Raw genomic sequence first — 21,367 nt, 5'->3', positions numbered from 1 at the left:
ACTTCTTTTTTGGGAGGCATAATGTATTCAAACATTACATGATTTTATATTTAGAAGATTGTCTTGTGCTATTGTTTTGCAATGTTTCAAATCAGCACTGCTTTTCCTTTTTGTATTTTTTAAGCCTCTGCTGCCCTTTTACAATCTTTTTTTTTATTTATTTCTCTTTTTTCTTCTAGTGCATTTGAGTCCAATGAGAGCTGTGTCGCGCATGAGGAAAGCACAGCGCTTGAATTGACTGAGCAGAAAATAGGCATGATAGTCCTGGATATCTGCCACAAACCAGGTGGCAGCGAATACCTGAGGCAAATTTATCACATCATCCAACTCAATGAGGTAGGGAAACAGTCTTTTTACCGAGCAATTAGGTGTGTGCTGGCCTGAGGCAGCGTCTGCTAGCAGCTAAGGGTTAGTCAAGGAGGCACAAAAGCTTTCCTGAAGTCAATAGCAAACTCGGTACTATGTGGTAATAGAATCTTTTTGAATTTCTGCACTTCTGGATTTCAGAAATGGATTAAGGGCGTTGAAGTAGTATTCTGGAAGAGTGCTGAACAATGCACTCCATTTTTTCTGGTAAGATTTAAACTGTGCCTGTGGAAAGGATAAACAGAAGTGGTTTATCCCCCCAAAGATCAGAACTTTTTATACCAAGTGAAAAGCTCACTATTGAAATTTAAATTCCAAAATAATGTATGAAACAATCATTTAAAAAGCAGCCATTAACATGTTGTGCTCTTTCTTACATTTCTAAAAATGAACTTGTATGAAGTTACCTTGTATATTTGCTAATAACTAAACACTGCAGACTATGCCAGCAATTGTCTGTGTGGCTCGGTCACACAGGGTAATATTTCACACCATTAAAGAATGCATCCAAAAATACACGCAGTAGAGATTGCAACGAGTGTCTTCCTTTTACTCTGTTATTTAATGACTTTATGGGTCTGCATCTCACAATTACTAGATGGTATCCAAATCAGTCAAGGCAGGAATGAAGAGCATCACAGGCTTTGTAAACAGACTACTGTACCCAGTTAACTGTATGTTTAAGTCAGTTCCTCCTGTTAGAGTAAGCACTAAAGCAAAGTCTTAAAGAAAATAACAATATTTAAAATTTTTAATGTAACAATTAAATATGTATTTGTTACTGTTTAAACATGACTGTTTTACCTTCAAACTCTGTTGATATACACTCTGTACCAGTCCCTCTGGCTCTGTACTGGATTACATGTGTATTCACATGGCACCCTTCCCTCTCCTGTCACAGAGGCATTGGGTTCTGCAAAGAATATAGAGTCTGTGAAAGAGTGATCCAAGCTTTCTGTCTTGAGCAGCCTAATATTGTGTTGCAAGAGATCTACTCTAGAAGTAAAATACCATTGCAAACACATCAGACCTGGTGTTGAATTAAACCAATGTCACTTTACACAACTTCTAGTCTGAGGTGATGTCAGACTTGATCAATACAGTTGCACTTGCAGATCTCATCACCTAAGCATGTCAGCTTACACAACTAGGAACCACAGAGTATGTCAAATTAGACGACAGTGTAATGACTTTCCAGCACAGTTTCACATTTTCAAAATATTGTAAGTTTACCCCTTTTTCTGAGAGCCAATAATACACTTCCTGATGGAGCTAGGGCCCGTGTATTGAGGGTTACAGGTTCAGCCACAATTTCTGCCTTTTTTCCATTCTGTTGTAGTATGTAAAACACAACACATCTGACATACGAGCCTCTCTTCTGTTTTCAAGATCCAAACGCCTACGTTCCTTATTACTGGTTGCTTTATTATATGAATTGTACTGCCAGGTAAGCACTCATTGGCTGTCTGATCTCATGCACACAGACCTGTTTGATTTTGTCAGGGTGAGTTGTAGACTGAATGGACTGTTTCACTGGGTATGTCAGACTGCGCAACTGGTAGTCAGGTAGCATGTCACAATTTCCTCTGACTTGTGTAAATAAAGTATATAAGTGAAAATCACTAGTAAAGTCATGTAATGTGACATGGCCTTTGGATGAAACATACTTATTGAGCCAATAGTTGGTTAATTTCTCCCACAAGAAAAACCTTCAAGGGTGGATGGGTAAGAGTCTAGTTTGGTTTCCCATTCTGTATTGAGCAACGGAGGAGATCTGTCTAGGATGGATGGGATTCTACAGCCCATTTCAAAAGTTGGACAGCACCAAGATGTAATCTTTAAGGATTCCCAAAGTCATTAGGCTTAAGGTGAAATCATACCAGGGTTGACCAGGTAGGATTCTGACCTGACAGAGCTGATGTTGTCCAATTATTCCAATCCACCTTGGATGGTATTCCACAAGCCTTCAACTAGTTCACTTCATTCTTCATTTTCCATAAGCTGTCAAATGGCATATGGACATACTTTGTGGAACCGTGGAACACGGTCTATCTATAGCATGTATTCTTTAAAGTATTGAAATATTTTTATGTTATTATTGTTCACAAAAGAAAATAAAGGCTATTCCAAAATGACTTTACAAACATATAAATGGACCAGGAGGTCGAAAGACAAAATTCAAGCCCAGCCCAAAGCAAACTTCAGGAAACCAGCCCATGGTCTTTATTAGAACACTAACAAAATCCAGTGAAAGCGCCCAAAAAACAAACACAAAGTTGTAGTCTAAAAAATTAAAATAAAAGGTCCTTAGTCAAAATTTTAGGTAACGCTTTAGTTTAGGTACTGCAAAAATGAATCTTCTCTTATGTAATAAGAAAAGATTTATTTTTGTCTTAATGCACTTACAAAGCATCAATAAAGTGGTTATTCATCAGTACAATGTGGCCTACTGAAATATTTTCACTTTGGAATGGTCAGAGGTGGCTTAAATGAAACATACTGTAGATCTCTTGATATTGCATATTTCAATAGAAGAGTTTTGAATCCTTAAAATTCTTAAGTAATTTTAAAGCATATCAAATGGCACACTGCACAGGTATGAATGGCTACCTTACTGACGCTGTGTGTCACTAACACCAAAATAATCCTTTGTTAAGGTCTTGTTGTGTAACAATAGATGAGTAATAGATGTATTTTTGCAGTACCTAAACCAAAGTATTCCTGAATTTTACAAAGAATTCCTAGCAGATAATCATCAACATTTCTGGCCCAAGAGAATAAATTAAATACTGGAATCATATAGCAGGCTGCTACAGTGTACTGTGACAGATAGTTTAGGTCCTATAGAAGGTCAAAATTCAGCATAGAGTAATTATTTCAAGGTTAACAATAAACTGAAAGAAAATTAAAAAAAAAAAACACCTCACCAAACAGCTTCTTGATTAATGAGAGCCATGCAGCTAATTACCTCTTTTTGCAAGAGCAACAGAATCTGTAGAAAGCTGTGTTGTGGTGATCTGTAAACCAATACTCAAGTGGAGGTTACTCATTCAGATGTGGTATGTCTATCTAGCAGAAATTCCACTTAAGTAGATCTGAATTACAGCAGCATCCTTTGTGCTGCTGGTCCAGTGCCCGATGCGGCAAAGTTGGCCTCATTCAATGATGTGTATGTTGTCCAGCTTTATAAAATGAAGCTTTTTCTTTGGCTATTTCATCACTTTGTAGATCATTCGATTCTATGTGCAATTCTTGTCTCATAGTTGAGCTTCAAAGGATGTGACACCAACATCAGAGACCTCTCATCTTTATCAAAGTAAGTAAATCAACAGAAGAATTTTCCACACAAGTGTGTGAGTGACTTCTACCCTTTTGCTTGAGCATGTGACACATCCAGCATTCCTAACAGTGGGAAAATGTGTGAACAAGTGGATGATCATCAGTTACAAGAGTGAATGGCTTTGTTTATTGATTTTATAGGCAAGCATGTAGCTTACCTTTGTGCTGACCACTTTGGTAATATGGAGCAAGCAAAATACATTTTTCTAAACATGTAAACTACCAGCTATTTCGGAAGCTACGTTATACAGTATTAGCCTGATCTGTTAGTCTGCTCCATTAGGCTGCTCTGTTTTAGAAAGACAGGCAAAACCAAAACAGTCAGTGTTAAACAGAATTTAAATGTAAGGCTTTTTGATTTAGAAGATGAGGATGAGCCACAGCTTATTTTTCAGAAGGCTTAGTGACCAAGCTAAAAGAAGTGGATTTCAGGGTGTGGCTCAAGCACAGGAAGCAGAGAGTAATGGTGAGGGGAACTTTTTCAGAATTATGTGATGTTAAAAGTGGTGTCTCCCCCATGTCAGTGCTGAGGTGGCTACTCTCTTTAATGTACATAAACAGTCCAGACAAATACAGTATATAATTATTAAACTGGTTAAGTTTGCAGATGACACCAAACTAGGTGGAAGGACACATAATAGAGAATGAGTTAAGTTGTTACAGAGGGACTTTAATCGCTTGCAGCCTTGAACAGAAGACATTTAATGTAGGTTAATGTAAAGTATTAGACGTTGGAGGTAAAAATTATACATTTGAATACACAATGGGAAGTCTTTGAAATACTTGAAAGTACACCTTAAATAAGTACCTATGAGTCTTAGTGGACTCTTCACGATCTCCATCCGGACAGTATACGGGAGCAATCAAGAAAGCTAATAGGGAATTAGGTGATATAACACACTGTGGGGAATACAAGTCAAGGGAAGTTATGCTTAAGCTATGTAACGCACTAGTGATGCCTCACCTGGAGTACCGTCAGCTCCTTTGGTCTCATATTACAAAAAAGGCATAGCATGTGATTTCTCAGTTTTTTATTTTTAATAAATTTGCAAAAACCTCAAGTAAACTTTTTTCACGTTGTCATTATGGGGTGTTGTGTGTAGAATTCTGAGGAAAAAAATTAATTTAATCCATTTTGGAATAAGGCTGTAATATAACAAAATGTGGAAAAAGATGCGCTGTGAATACTTTCCGGATGCACTGTATATTGTGTGTTTGTTCTACAGTATGTATATATTTTACAGGTATACTGTATATGTGTCTTTTTTGATGTCGTATTATTGTCAGCTTCTCTGAGGAGATAATAATAATAATAATACATTTTTTATATAACACCTTTCACATGCTCAGGGCTCTTCACAGAGTTACAGATAGAAGCAGCAGGTATATGTAACATTGGATACAAATATTTCCTGAAAAGAATATAGACACAGGAGATATATACAGGAAATACCAAGCATTAAATAGAATAAAAGCCAATAAACCAGAGTAAAATACTAAATTCAATACTAAAAGAAAAGCCCAACAAATAACATCATTTGTGATATAACACATGCACGCACATAAATTATACTGAGCATCTGAACAGAGAGGCAAACTGAAAGAGGGGACAGAATTTCAAGTTAAATTTAAAGCCTTCCTGAACAGATGAGTTTTAAGTTGTATTTTAAAAGAATTAATTGTGTCAGCTGATCAAAGTAATTTAGGGAGGTCATTCAAAAGTCTGGGTGCTATACAGATGAAGGCCCTGTCACCGATAGAGTGCATATTAGTGTGAGGCCCAACAAGATTGCCAGAATCAGAGGACCTTAATGGGCGAACAGGAGAATAGTGATGGACGAGGCAACTGATGTAGTCCAGTGCGAGGCCATTTAAAGCTTTGTAGATTATTAATAGAATTTCATATTCAAACCTGTGAGACACAGGTAGCCAGCGAAGATGGGTGTTATGTGCTCACTATTACTGGTCTGTGTTAAGACTCTTGCATCAGAGTTTTGAATTAACTGGAGCTGTGATATAAGATTAGAAATGGCACCTGCCAGTAGGGAGTTACAATAATTGATGTGGGATGTAATAAAATCATGGACATGTTTCTCAGTATTAAAAAAGGAGATGAATGAGCAAACACGGGATATGTTATGTAAGCGAAAGTAAGAAAGTTTCTTAATGTGGTGTATCTGGGCAGAATAATAAAGGGAGGAATCAAAAACGACACCAAGATGCTTTGAGTCAGAAGAAGGGTCTGATGTGATTACCATCAAGAGTGACTGAGAAGGAGCTAATTTTCTTAAGTTGCACTTTAGTGCTAATTTGCAGGAGTTCAGTTGTGTTGCAGTTTAATTTGTAAAGAGTTCTGCTCCATCCATTTTTTAATTTCACTGAGACAAGTTGTGAGCTGAGAAAGCGCTGATGACGTTTCACTTTTATCATTGAAATAGAGTTGAGAATCATCTGCATAAAAATGATAACCCAATCTATAGCTATGAATTATATGGCCAAGGGGAAGCATATAGATATATAGAGCAGAGGACCTTGGACAGATTCCTGAGGAACTCCTTGTGTACTTGGTGTTAAGCTGGACCTGTTGTTGGCAAGACTAACAAACCCTTGCCTGTTAGACAGATTGGACTTAATCCACTGGAGGGTACCGTGAGAAATACCCAGAATGTTCTCCATTCTGGAAAGTAGTATGTCATGTCTGACAGTTTCAAATGCTGCACTGAGGTCTAAAAGAATTAATTGCTGGTTTGTCCAGAGTCTGCTGCCAGAAGCAAATCATTGGTTACTCAATGCAAGGCAGTTTCACAGCTGTGCTGCACCTTAAAACCAGACTGAAAGGGTTCCATCATATTATTAGAAGTTAAGTAATTGGTGAGTTGGAAGGCTACAACATGCTCAAGAACTTTTGACAGAAAACGTGAGTGAGAAATAAACCAAAAATTGTTACCATCGTCAGCATCAAGACCAGACATTTTTAACATTGGGATTACAGATGCAATTTTAAAAGTGGCTAGCACAAAGCCGGTGTCAAAGGATGTATTTATTATTGTTGTAACAGTTGGGATTATGGCATGAAGGGAAGACTTAAGAAGTGTGGTGGGGAAGAGGTCCAGTATGCAAATAGTCGGCCTCTTCTTACAATGCAGTTTATTAACAAAAGTGGATGTGACTGAAGAAAATTTAGAGAAGAAGCTGGATGGAGTGGGGAAAGATATAACTGTATGGTATATTTATGTTAGTTGAATTATTTAAATATTTAAGTTTATTGCGGAAAAAATACAGAATATTTCACAGATTTCGGTAGAGAAGTTAATTGGGCCAGATGCAGGTTGAAGCAGTTTATTAATAACAGATAACAAAACTTTTGGATTATCATGGCCACTTTCTATTATTCTGTCATAATATGTCTTCTTGACTGCAGTTAGTGATTTCCTGCAAGCCCTTCGATGGTCACAAAAAGCCTAGATACGCACAGCGAGGCCAGTCTTATGTGACATTCTGTCACAGCCTCGGCTAGTTGCTCTTATCGACTGTAGCTCTGAATTGTACCATGGAGCTGAACACTTAAAGGAAACTTGCTTATGTTTTAAAGGAACTGTTTAATCTAGTGCTGAAAGAAGGGCTGAGCTATAGTAATCAAGACTATCTAGTGTTGATGGAACAGGTGAAGACAGAAAAAGATCAGAAATGGAATTAGCAAGGATAGAGGGATACATATTTTTATGTTTTCTGAAAGAAATTGTATGTGTTCAGGTAAGTGGAGGGAGAGGTAATGAGACAGTGAAAAGAACTGCTTTATGGACAGAGAGTCCCAAATCACTGCTGTAAGTGTTGCCAAATGATAAGCCAGATGTACAGACCAAGTCTAACATTTTTTTCAGTTGCTGAATATTATAACAAAAGATGTATTTTTTATACTATTTAAAACAAAAAATGTACTTACTGTATTTTTTTTAAACATTTATCACTCAAACCAGGACAAAGCTGCAGGTGATAAGGAAAGATTTTTTACTTATATTTTTAGACATTGTTGGTAGTGTGAAGAGACAGTTCATCGCCCCTAGAGAAATAGCTTTAAAAGTTTTAATTAAGGTGACCCAACAGATTTTATTTGCATCCTCCCTCACTAATGTTCACAGACATCCGATGTTCCTATAAGAAATTTGTGGTATATTTATTTATTCAAATTTGACCAAGGAATTACCCAATTGGACTAACATTATTTTTAAGAGAGAGTTGAGTAGACATCTTTCTTGAGGAGTAAACAAATGAACAGTCAATATTCAAAGCAAGGGGTCAGTACCCTAATTTTTTGTAAAACTGTTACTAAAAGCAAAACTCTAGGCAAAATAGTCAAACCACACTGCAAGTCATGACCAAAAAGTAGCTTGTTTATGTATTTGTTATTTTTGGTGGCCTGCAAGATAAGTACAGTAGAGTCCCATTAGTCTTCCCAGAGTTTGTTCATTGCACATTATCATGTTTTATAAATGATGGAAGTTAACACTCAGCATCATAGCAACAAACACACAGAATAAAATAAACTATTAAATTAGATATGCAAAATGCAGTTGTCCATGAAAGAGCAAAAACTCAAAATGGTAACACAATGACATCACCATAATAGTGAAAAAAATATTAAAAACAAAAATAAAAATTAAGTAAAGCATATGACAAAGACGTTGCCCTGATGTATTCGTGGTGCACAAGAAACTCACTATACGCATTTAGAATAGTCAGAGGATCGCGTCATTCATACTCACTCTGTTAGGTAAAGTAGAACTAGTCTGAATACAGAACATCAAGAGATTACATTTTTTGATAAATGTACAGACATCTATGCAAAGTGCACACTGCCAAGTAAACCACATTTATGAAATTGGATTTTAGACCTTACTGTACTTTATTAAGATACACAGGTCATTTCAGTGTTAAACAATAAGACCCATCATTATGTGATATGTTGGGTTCCATTCAATGCCAGCCTGGCTATTTTCACATAATCAGTTCTTGAGGCCAGCAAGTTGCAGAAAATGTCACTTGACTAATAATGGGATTATAAAACTTCCATTTTTATAATCAGTGCTTTGTTTTTATTCTTTAGTGTTTTGGAGATTGTGTAACTTTTTTATTGGTTGAGCTTAGATGTACTGTATTTTCTTTTTTTCTCTCAGCCAATGTCAGAATGTACAAAGAAAAGAAATCTGCTTCTGTTAATGCAAAATCAGTGCAATAGCAGCACCAGCTACAAATCATCAAACTGCAGAAAACCGATCTGTGTACATGACTTTCTCGAATAAATAGACAAGTATGGAAGAGTCCCTGGAGCTTTGCATCTTTCTTACATCTGGTGTTATGGTGTGGTTCTCCTACCCATTTCCTTACCCCTAGTCTTCATAACCTAATGTCCACCAGTCTCATTCAGTGCCTTTATCTTTGTCCCAATGCCAACATTTCTGGAGATACCTGTGCCTTTTTCCTAGTATAAACAACCCCAAAGATGCTACAATGAGCAATTTATTTTTTCTTTCATTCAGGCTGCACATTTGTTTTGGTGCAGTAGTTCACCTACATAGTGTCATGATTCAGGATGTGTAAAATATGTTAAGTGGCTTTCTTTAGCTTCCTTCTCAATTTTGAAGTCCTTTCATGGTATTTTTGTGGCGGAGATTAATATTATAGTATTTATTTGTAATATGAACTTTGTGTCCACTTAACGAAAAATTATTGTGTATTGCTTTTGTTGTCTGTTTGCTTCTCCCGGGGCCGCTATTTTGTGCCACTTGTTATTAAGAGATGACAATGGTTGCTATGGAGTGCTGTCCCAAAGGATGTTCAATTATTATCATTGGAGCACCACTATAAATTTCAGTGCATCAGAAGCGTCAACATTTGACTTTGAGGATGAATTAAACAGAAACCCTTTGTACTGTTCTGGCACCACAGGGATCGCTGAACAGTTTACACGAGGACAAGGAAGGCACACCCAGTAAGAACTATCAATCAAAAAGATTTCTAGCAACCAAAACCAAAGGGGAAAATGAGTAAAGAAGTTGGAGAACAAGGCAAGGTCGAATTCAAAAATAAACTTAAGATATGGCCAAAATAAAGGAACAGTGGGAAGGTCAAAATGGTAAATTTTTATATTGTTGCTCCGATGACAACATAAATCACAACTTCTAGGGGTCAGCTCCTAGAAACCTAAAGTGCATGTAGAAACTGAATCCACGAACAACATAGTGATGTACTAAATTTAAAACTAGTGACATTAACAATTTTAAGCTTTTGAAAAAGGCATCCTAAATGAACTTTTATCATGTCAAAAGATTCTCCATTTTAAATGGCGTAACAAAAAATCTGTAATTTGTGGAAGACAAATGTATTTCCTTCAGAAAAAAATTGATATGAACCTGAGTTTATGACATGTATGTGTGTATAGTAGTGATATTTAGATTTCCCAGTTCCTGACTTTTGGCTTTATGTCTTAATTTGATTCCTGGCTTATGATATTGTGTATGTTTCCTTCTTTGGTATTACTTTATGGTTTGTTTACCATTTCCTCTCCTGGTCATTTCCCTTCATTCTGTTTTTCTTTCCTAGTTCAAGGTACAGCATTTAGTAAGTGATGCACTATTACGCACCACACACACACACGCACACACTAGAGGGCATTGCAGCTCCCCAAACCCAGAACTCAAGTACAGTCACACGGTCAAAGGCCTCAATAAACATGGCTTTCTTAAATCCAGTTCCTTATACAGATTTCAATACTCCTTCAATTGACTTTGCTCCTCAATAAATCCTCCATGTTTCCTCCAAGCAAGCTTAGTCTACTTCCTCCCAACTCTGGCTCACCTGGATGAGTCTAGAAGACTCCTATTATCTCAGAACCCAGAAGTGTGTCTGATGTCAAATAATTTCAGCCTGGCAGCAATTCTGGGTCAAGCGGAACCTCCTTCGATGCACACACCTTTTCTATAGCTCCCTCTGGCGGCACCCACACACCCCAACAGGGTTTTTCTCTGATATTGCATATTCCAGGGTGCCCTGTGGGAGTATGAATGGGAGTGAAGCTGCCACCTAGTGTATTGAGGGAACGAACAGTCTTCAGAGGCAGTCCTTTCCTGTTCTTCCATTTTATCCTGTACAGGAAAGATATTGAAAACACATCCAGCCAGGATGCTTGTCCATCCACTTGGGGCTTCTTGTCCAAGTAAGGAACCTTTCTCTTTCTTGGTCGGGATACCTATCCATCCCGTATGGCAATTACAATATAGGATCGAGGGAGGTAGCATATGCAGGGCTAGTCTTCCCTGGATCATTAGATGGCAGCCCCAACTGGGTTTCTGTAGTGCCCCAGATTCCCACAGGGCATCAAGGGAACTAGAGTTCTTTGGCTCAGCCCTGTTGGGTTCCCTTGGTACTGCCAGAGGGTGCTGTGGGAACTGGCGAGTTATACTTTGTCAGGCTCCCACCTCACCCAGAAGTGCTTCGAAACCTCAGCTTCAACACACTGGAAGTGCCTCCAGGTGTCACATAAAAAGAGTTGCCTGCCATAACTCCAGGAACCAGAGTCGGGAGGAGGAGAAGGAGGACAGTGCTATATATACACACACACAAACACACGGTGGGCTTGTTCTACAGTAGATTATGTATTTTCCCTTGTTTCATGATTTGAGTTTGCCCAACAGGTTGTTAGCATCCACTATACAGTTTGTGGCCTTTTCCCCTTCATTCTCTAATAAGAACAGATGAAAGAAGCCCATTTGAAGCCAAATTAGTATAAAAATGTTTTTGCAGTCTCTACTTTTTCTTCCAAACCATAAAAGAGCAAATGATACTCAAGCAGGGAGAGGAGTAATTGTAGCCGTAGAATAGCAGTATAAATATCTTCATTCACTGACTGTAGTGTCGCGTCAAATATTAATTACTACACATGTTCCATTTGCTGTATAGTTGAATAGTAAATGTTGTCCATCATTAAAATACTTAATGTATTTTTTTTTTGTAGCACAGTGCGTGAATGGTTAGACCTGCTGCCTCATAACAAGAGTTGTGAGTCCAAGTACCAACTGAGTATCTTCCCTGTCACATGCCACTTTTATATGCTTGAAATACCCCAGTGCAGCACATCACCCATGATGCACAATATTTGCAGAAACTGATCTGATTTCAACTAAAGTGAAATTTCAAAATTCCTTTTTACTGGACTGATTAACACTGTAAATTCATTTATCCTTTAAATGATATTAGTTAATGTTTAATGGATTATTCACTTAAATGCTGAATACGTTAATAATCAGGTTTTAAAATTTACAGCATAAACAGTTAAGGAGTAAAACTATTTAACATTATGTATGAAGGAGAAACTAATAAAAAATTGATTTAATGTTTTCAAAAGTGGGCAGTAAAGTGAGTTTTCAAACCATTCTGCTCCTAACTATAAGATAGCCGAGGGCTCAAATGTATTCTTCTTCAAATGTCGAAAAACTCACATTTATTTTCTTCCTCTCTGTCTCCCCCTCACCAACTCCCTCTTGCTATATACAGGAGTTTGTGAAGGCCCAGCTTTCTGCCATAGAAGATTCAAAAGTTAAAGCTCCTCAAAGACATTTAAAGATCAGCCTTAAAGATTCAGATCTGCAGCTTACTGCCTTCAACCCACTTAAGGAGTTTAGTCACATTGGGAGTGATAAGTTTGACCAGGTAGGTACTGTATTTTAAGACAACTCTTCAATAATAGATTTGTTTATATATTTCGTGGACAAGCCTCAATTGCTTATTTATGTGAGTTTTTTTATTCTTTCAGTCTTTTGTGGGCCCAGCTCTTGTCAGCCTTGTCTAGCTGAGATCAAGGACTGATATGATCTGTTCATTGTATTTTTGTTGTTTATTTCTAGCTCTGTATTTCCAGTGTTTAGACCTACTGTATATATAATCTAACGCCTAACTACAATCCATTTTCATTTAGGAGTATTTGAGTGCAGTAGCAAATACCGTAACATTGGTAAAAAATGTTGCTGGTATACTGTTATATAATGCAGTAACACTCGATCAGTTCCAGTTACAACATGTGATTTGATTTTTACTAAATACATTATAATTATATTCAGTAGACCATGTAGACTTTAAATCAAGTGGACCAAAAAAAAAAAAAAGTATTAAAGTAACAATTGGCTTACTGTTAAAAAGAAACTAGAGGAGCAAAAAACTAAGAAAAATTGTTATAAAATAATTAGAAGGTCAAAAGGATAAACTAGAAACTCAGCAGAATGCCTACACATTGTTAGTAAAAATGCCTGAGGCTGGGTTTATTATAAATACAATATTTCAATATTCAGCATTTTGCTGTTTCTCAGTACATGCTAATTGCAGTCATTTAAAATGGATTATTTTGGTGAGAAAGTTGGCTGTATTTTGTAAGTAATGTAAAGGAAACTCTTGCATAAATTCCCACTTGAATTCCTAGATTTTCCAATAAGTTTTTGTTATACTTATTCCTGTTGGCTTATTAGTAAACTATTGCTCTTGGTTCATATGATATAAAGTAATAACAAAGACTCAGGTAACCATTTGTGCTCTTCATCCATCCTACAAGTGAAAAACAAAGCCATTTATCATGCTTGATGTGATGAAGAAAATTTTGAACTATTACCAGGACGGGTAAACTCCATGGTACATAAAATCCCTCTGTCACTGGTAAACAAGATTATAGGAGCTCAGCCCACTGTGCTGCCCACTCTGCCTTCAACATGGATTTGTCAATAAAATGTCATTTCCAATTCTGTAACATAGTGGTTAAGTCTTTCGACTTCAAACCTTGAGGTTATATGGGTTCAAATTCTGTTAATGACATTGTGTGACCATGAGCAAGTCACTTCATCTGTCTGTGCTCCAACTGGAAAAAGCAAGAGCTGTGTAACCAAATTTATGTCTCAAATGTTTTAAACTTCCTTGCATAAAGGCTTCAACCAATTACTAATTAATATTAATACCAATGAACATGTCTTCTCGCATTACCTTTGATTCTTGAATAGCAAGAGCTTGGACTGTACAATAGGAAGTATTTACTAGAAAAAAGGCAACATTTGTAGGAGAGATTGTTATTATGTATATTTGTGATATGGTTAAGTTGAAACTGGTAATAATGGGACAGGTCTGAATTATGGTGACCTCAGAATGCTTACAACATCACCCGAAATTCATCAATGAAATCCACAGCTTAGTGAACTTGATACAGACAGAACTATTGGTCTTTATGAGGCAGGGCAGTAAAAGAAACAAATTATAGCACATGTCAATTGTGCTGTTAAACAGGAGATAATGTGGACAATCATGGATGCAGAAAGTCTTTATATTGAGAAGATCAGGGAGACTCAGTGGAACAAGAACACAGGAGAGCCTTTGTTAATGCTTTCCAGCATTTGTACATATGTGGTACCCTCCTTTGATCACTCAGTAAGGCTCCAGATAATAGTCTGTGACTAAGATTGTTTGAGACTCCATTTACAGTATGTAGTGTACCACTGATCCCTCAGCATTTCTGCCTTTACATATTTGTGATCAAAAGGTTACAAGTGTAGAGAGGAAACAAGCATGGTAAGCACAGACTAAACAAACTATCAAATGAAATTTATGAAAGAAATTAAAGTAAAAGGTGATTTTTATCTGCCTTACCCATGAAGCAACAGACCAGATATAACATAAATATCTTTACCAATTGTGATGGACGGCCAGCAGCTAATCCTGGCCGACACATCCAGGACGCTAGATGTCATATTCCCTGCAGCGTGGAGGTGCCCCGGATTCCCGCAGGCCACCATGGGAGATGGAGTTCAGCTTCACAGCCCTGCTGGGTGCCGTGGGTGCCATTGTGTGATGCTGCAGTTAGACGCAGGGAGTTTTATTTTCCCTATAGCCCAGAAGTACTCCCATGTCACAGGGACAGAAGAACAGAAGTACTTCCGGGCTGAAGAAAAATGTAATTCTCCATCTGACCCAGAAGTGCTGACAAGTCACGTGAACAGAAGAGGAGAAGCACTTCCGGGTCAAGGACTATTTAAAAGACTGGTGTCCCAGCAAGCTGAGCCGGAGTTGAGAGGTAGAGTGACGGAGCTGCTGGGAGAGGAGGATTGATTTATTGTATTGTATTATTGATTTATTGTTTATTGGGATGATTGTGGCGTCTACTGTGGCCCAATATCGAAAAGAAAAGAAAAAAAAATATTTCTAATACTTTTACCTGGTGTCCTGGACGTTTGTCTATGGGGTTTGAGGAGCGGCAGTGCACACTAGTGTCACATTGGTGTAATCGGCAGGATTTTCTGGCCGTTTATTGGCAGAGGACCTGGAAAAAATATTCTCTGCACACAACCCGCAAAACCGTCACGACACTTAGAAACCCACCAAACCCGTCCGCCGGTCCGTCATGGGGATGAAGAAAGTGACACAGATCGGCAATGTCAGACCCGGAAATATCGGCGTTGCTGAAGAGACGACAAGAGGCAGTCATCTTCAGGGGAAAAACTCGCTGGATCATCACATCCAGAATGAGGTACATGTCGGAGGAAAACCCACAAATTGGTTCGACTTAATAAAGTTTGTTCCTTGCACATACCTCTCAAATGAAGAAGATCTGGAGAGGGGCCAAGAGGACAGCATTTACCCCAAGCACGAAAGCGGCCATCTCAACGGACTTTTGGATGAAAACTCGTCGTCACAGACATTCACCGAAGGGACACACATGACCTGCCTTGAGGGATTATAGGAAGGAGAAGGTCCACGTCCGACTGTGTCCTACTTCGCTCACGAAATGATGAATTGGTCTTTCTGAAGGGGAAGGGGAAAGCAAGCGAGGCATCGCTCACCCCACATAAAGGATAAGGAGGTCCGGGGCATGACTGATCAATCCACCACTAAATTAAAACAGGCGGATCACAATAGGCCATTAGCCGCATTCTGGAACTCCAATTCCCAACCGCCCTTGCAAAACCCAACAGAGCATACGCCAGAAACAGGCGTGCTCATTGGCTCACGGCTGGGAGGTAGGGCTGATGATGGCTCGAGCCCACCTCCGGCCAATTCAAATAATAATATTGACTTGCAGGAGCTGGTAAATCTTATCCAGCCCGTACAAAGTTTCTTGCAGGTCGCATCTTAAATTAAGAAGAAAGTGGAGGAGCTAGGAGCAGCGACCAAAGCACCTTTGAAATAGGTGGATGAGTACCTGCGTTTTGGTTGGGAGCTTCCCGAGATGGTTAAATCAGTGGTACAGTAAATGTTACCGGTACCGTACAAGAAAGAGGGACGTAGAGTGAAACGGCCCCACGATTAATTAGTAGCGGCTGCCAAGTAACTTCACGTCCTACAAAAGATACAGGAATGATGACCGAGTGTCCAGTGGAAGGATCGAACGAGCTGGAGCAGCGGGATAGTGCTGCCTCCCGGAGCAATGCAATCCTTAAGACATCGGCGCCAGTCAGCCAAAAATCAAAAGGGGTGCAAACAGCAAAGGGTCTCTCTCTTACGCATAGAGAGACCCAGATTGTGAGAAAGCCCCAGATTAAAAAGGAGATTGTGGAAGAGAAATGGGTGTCTCCTGATATAATAGAGTGGTGAGCTCATGTGCGGCTGACGACCCATCCTTTGCAGGTAAACGGGTGGAGCCAGTGTTTCCAACCTGTTTTCAGTCTCACTGGGGTAGACTATCGGGGGAAGGTGGCTGTGCTACGAATGCTGCCGGCCAGGCCATTTGTGGAGAAATTGTCCACGGAGAACAGGGGAGGAAGTTAAGCATGTGTGCAATGTCTCCCCATGGTTCTCCTGAGATTATTTTATAGGACAAAGCCACGGACTGGCCACAGCCAATGGTACCTCCTGGAGGAAGACAACCCTCACGGGGCTGGAAGCTGCGCCCCACTGTGCTTCGCTAAGGGTGGGGAACTGTGATGGACAGCCGGCAGCTCATCCCGGCTAACACATCCAGGGCGCTAGATGGCGTCTTCCCTGCAGCATGGAGGTGCCCCGGATTGGGAGATGGAGTTCGGCTTCACAGTCCTGCTGGGTGCCTTTGGTGCCATCGTGTGACACTGCAACGAGACACGGGGAGTTTTATTTTCCCTATAGCCCGGAAGTACTCCTAAGTCACGGGGTCGGAAGAACAGAAGTACTTGTGGGCTGAAGAAAAATGTAATTCTCCATCTGACCCAGAAGTGCTGACAAGTCACGTGAACAGAGGAGGAGAAGCACTTCCGGGTCAAGGACTATTTAAAGGACTGGTTAAGAGCCAGAGTAGGGATGTAAAGTGACGGAGCTGCTGGGAGAGGAGGATTGATTTATTGTATTGTATTGTATTGTATTATTGATTTATTGTTTATTGGGGTGATTGTGGTGTCTACTGTGGCCCAATATCAAAAAGAAAAGAAATAAAAATATTTCTAGTACTTTTACCTGGTGTCTTGGACGTTTGTCTATGGGGTTTGAGGAGCGACAGCGCCCTCTAGTGTCACACAATAAATGCAATGAATTTCAGCTCTGTTTAATTAACCTGTTTTGAGGATAAGTCATTGATATTTCTGCTGCTAAAGGTACTTTAACTCTCCATTAGCAGCTTGCATAATTGCTTATGCTGCCATCTGAGACATACAGTACCCTCTATTAAAACATATTTGAAATGTATTAGGAGACCTTTTGGTTTGATGGCCATACACGATCTGTTAACACTTTTACAAAAACTCCTGAAAGACTGATGTGTATATTTATAAATGTGGACCAGATATGAGTAATTGCCTTAATGTTTTACAGTGAAAAATCATTAAATGTTACTCCTTTAGACTCCTTTCTTGTTCTTCATCTGACATGTACTGTTTATAATTTGTCTTTCATAATATCAGTGGTAAAGCAGCACTGCAGAGTCAGTCACTTTTTCATAAATGTGAAAATTAACAATATAGGGAATAATTTTAATATAGCTTTTTATGTATTAAAGATAGTTGGTTATGAAAACAGAAAGCTGATTGCGACTTCCAGTATTGCCATAAATAGGGAAAACGTTATGAAAGTTAAACAGATGTCACTTTCAAAAGTCAGAAGTAAATGTTAAACAAGTGATATTGTAATGTGAGCCACGGAGCAATTTGTCTCTGCTTTGTCAAGTGAAAATCTTGTTGAGTGAGCGCCTTAAGGCAGAGGAGTGAGCTAACATGAGTGGTTTTAATCCTTATGAGTTTGTATCAGTGCAAGTTAATAGGGATGAATTTTTTAAATGCTCTAATCACATAATCTCTGTTTGCCTTATACCTCCAAATGATTCTTTACAATATAAGGAGCAAAGCAATTCGGAACTGTATGGTAAAGTAATTGGTCAAGTGGTTTTGCAGTTTATCTGTTTGCAGAATATATCCTAGAATATTGAAATGAAAGCCACTAATAATTCAGCTACTGCTTGAAACAACAATGCTAAATATCTTCTTGGAAATACTACCTCTCTGCTTATTTAAATGTCATATTCCAATTTAAGAAACATCTGGTATTGTTTTTGATATCAGTGCCATGAAATTGGGTCAAATCTCTGTTGTTCTATGTTGTGAAAATATGCTTTCTTTTACTACAAAATATGAGCCTAGAGTCGTTTTTCTGCCTTACAACATAAGAGTGTCATCTGTTAGTATAATATTTTATTTATTTATATAATGGCTATTGAGTTTGGTATTAATGGGGTAATAGTTGATCCTAATGAAAGATTGAGAATACATTAAATCTTACTGTTGCTGTGTATTGCACAAATGATATAGACATTGTGAGGAAATCACAAAGACAACAAAAAAGGTTAGGGGTAGCAGTTAATGAAAGATGCAAAAATAATATCTTTACAGACCGAGCTCAGTACAGAACTGAATTGTAGCAAACAAAATTACATTTAAATATGCTCAGAACAGGAAGTGAGGTCAGGAGAGCCAGAACAGGAATTGAGGTTAGGAGCGTCGAGACTGGAAATGAAGTTGTCAGGTGGTGTAATGGTGCGGGTCAGCTGTATTCTCCCACTCCAATTGTGGGAACCTCTTGAACCCCACACCGTCAATTGTCATGACTGGGATGAGCTTGGCAGATGAGGACAAAAACACAACGTAAGGGGTAGGTGAAAACAGTGCCATAATGATTTTATTTAAACAAACAAACAGAACAGTGTTCAAGTAAATAGCGCAGGTTAAATCTTCTTAAATAAATAAATCTATACAATGAGAGCAAATCCAAAGAGGTTAAAACATCCATAAACTATTCAGTATAAACGAAGTTAAAAACCCAAGGCAGGTAAAACCAAAACACCCTTTGAAAAAGTAAAAGCTCTGTACAGGTGTTTGAGCACTGGTGCTTCCTTCCCTAAACAGGTGTCTCACAGGCTCACCCTCAGATCAATCAGCCTGAGGAGACGTTTTCACTGATAGGCATAGCCACCCCTTAATCCAGGCTCTCGACACAACTGCCTCCTTCAGCGCCTCTGTGTGCCGTTATGAACCTCGCCTTGCTCGCTTCATTTCTTGCTGCCTCTCCCTGGGCTTAGGAGCCCACTACGAGAAAATTGGTTACTCTGGCTACCCATCGTGCTCGACCAAGTCAACCCTCTTCAGCCCCCTAGAGTGTCTAACCTCGGCTCTCCTTGGGCTCTTCTTCCAAGCTGCCTGTTTCCAACCTCTTGCACCTACTCATGCACCTCCTACTGCCTCCATCATTACTCTCCCTATTTCAACCTCTATGTTTTTACTATTGTTCCTTCTTCAATCTCTCATGTTCTTCTTTCACTTGTATTCTCTTTCTTCCCCCAATCTGCTTTCCTTCCTCTAGCACTCACAATTCCCTTTTAAAACAGGGATGTGGATCAGCTCTGGCAATCAGAAGTTCCAGATTAGTCCCGCTAATTAGGGTTGCGGGCAATCCTGCACATGTACACTAAGTGCAGGGCTGTCTGCACCTACATCACACACGGGAACCGCCCTTGCCATGCTACCGCGCCACCAACCAAAAATGCAAGAGTGACAATTATTTATTTAAATTTCACCCACAAGGCATGGACCTCACTTTACCAGAGGCGGGACGTTCTTGTGATGGTCTCCAGAGGAGGAAGGAGAGAAAGTTTTATCTGATAGCTTCAACCCCTGGTCCGGCAGATATAATCACACTTATTCAGGCCTGTAAACTATCTTCTAATTGCATGTGTGTGACAATGTGTAATGATACACTTATTTTCTTGTCAGTTTGCACCACATGATTTTAGGAATTTAAATAATTGTTTTCACTAAATATATCATCATAAACCAAAAACAGTGAAACCGAAATTGATTCCAACAACAACATCTATTTCTGTGGCACATACAAGCAAAGTAGTTCAAAGTGCTTTACATGATGTCAAAGGGAAAGTTAAAAGAAAAGAAAAAAATAACTAAGATTAGGTAAGTATAATGATGAATAAGTAACAAAAAATCCATACAATTTTATAAAACATAAATATATAATTATTAGAAGAGTAGTGTCCTGGTAGTAGTAGAAGTATTGTCTCGTGTACAGACCACAGTGAAATTGTTACTTGCCTGTCTGATCCATATGCAACATGTGCCACTCTCTAGTTCATATTTAGAAAGAATGTATTAAAATACGTAAGTTTATTTTATTTAACAGAATACACTGATCAGCTTACCTGATGTACTTCTTACTACTGTTTCCATAAGATTTGTCAGTGACCTTGCAGATTGAATGTTCTTTGTGTGAATGAATGTGTCCTGTGTTGGTCACAGGAAGGACTCCACACAGACTGGGATTTGAACTTGATGTTCAGAAGCAGTCGAGCACAACTGTTTAATCCATTGTGTCACAATGCCTTCCAAGTATAATATTTAAAGCAGCATTGTTATATATATATATATATATATATATATATATATATATATATATATATATATATATATATATATATATATATATATATATATATATATATATATATATATATATATATATATCTATTGTGGAGCCGACCCGGACACAGACAGGCGGACATGTTATATTCAACCACCACACGTTTTTATTTACAATTATTTACAATATAAGTGTCACCCAGAAACTAAATAAAGTCAGTGCACAAACCCCAACACAGTCCTGGCCACTCAATGCCTATCTTCAGGCTGCCTCCACACTCTCTCTCGTGCCTCGTCCGTCTTCCACCCGACTCCAGCTCTGAATAAAGGGAGACGGCCCTTTTTATGTCCTCCCGGATGAGCTCCAGGTGGTTCCCAGTATTCCCCTCTTGGCCACGCCCCAGCGTGGCGGAAGTGCCAGCTGTTCTCCCGGCAGCTCTCCGGGTGTCCTCTTATATCTTCCCCCCCAGCACTTCCTGGTGTTGCGGAAGTGCTGAGGTCACAAGTCCCCAAGACATTGGGGCGCCTCCTGGCGGTGACCAAAGCAACCAGGAAGGCGGCCCCCACGTGATCCCAGATGGGCGTCCCGGCTGGGTCGTGGCCCCTGGCATCCTCGACAATATATATATAAGATGTTGGATTTCAGTTTTCATGGGTGTCTGTGTTTGTCAGTATTTTTACAATTGTCAGGTCCTGTCAAGAGAACATGAAATTCCTAATATATCCCATTAACAATGGTATTTTTGATGTATATA

The 21,367-nt window shown here is 38.9% G+C and overlaps 1 protein-coding gene across 2 annotated transcripts in view; it reads left to right on the top strand.

Annotated features, from left to right (window-relative positions):
* The window catches only part of kiaa0825 (KIAA0825 ortholog), a 409,330-nt gene that overhangs the window by 269,441 nt on the left and 118,522 nt on the right, over positions 1-21,367 (top strand). For both annotated transcript variants that reach the window (XM_039759351.1, XM_039759352.1), the window contains exons 17-18: positions 180-336; positions 12,256-12,411. In XM_039759351.1, coding sequence (XP_039615285.1) covers positions 180-336; positions 12,256-12,411 — 313 coding nt within the window. The remainder of the gene's footprint in view (positions 1-179; positions 337-12,255; positions 12,412-21,367) is intronic.

This window comes from Polypterus senegalus, chromosome 7, assembly GCF_016835505.1.
Source record: "Polypterus senegalus isolate Bchr_013 chromosome 7, ASM1683550v1, whole genome shotgun sequence".
Taxonomy (NCBI): domain Eukaryota; kingdom Metazoa; phylum Chordata; class Cladistia; order Polypteriformes; family Polypteridae; genus Polypterus; species Polypterus senegalus.
This window is presented reverse-complemented; position numbering and strand designations above follow the sequence as displayed.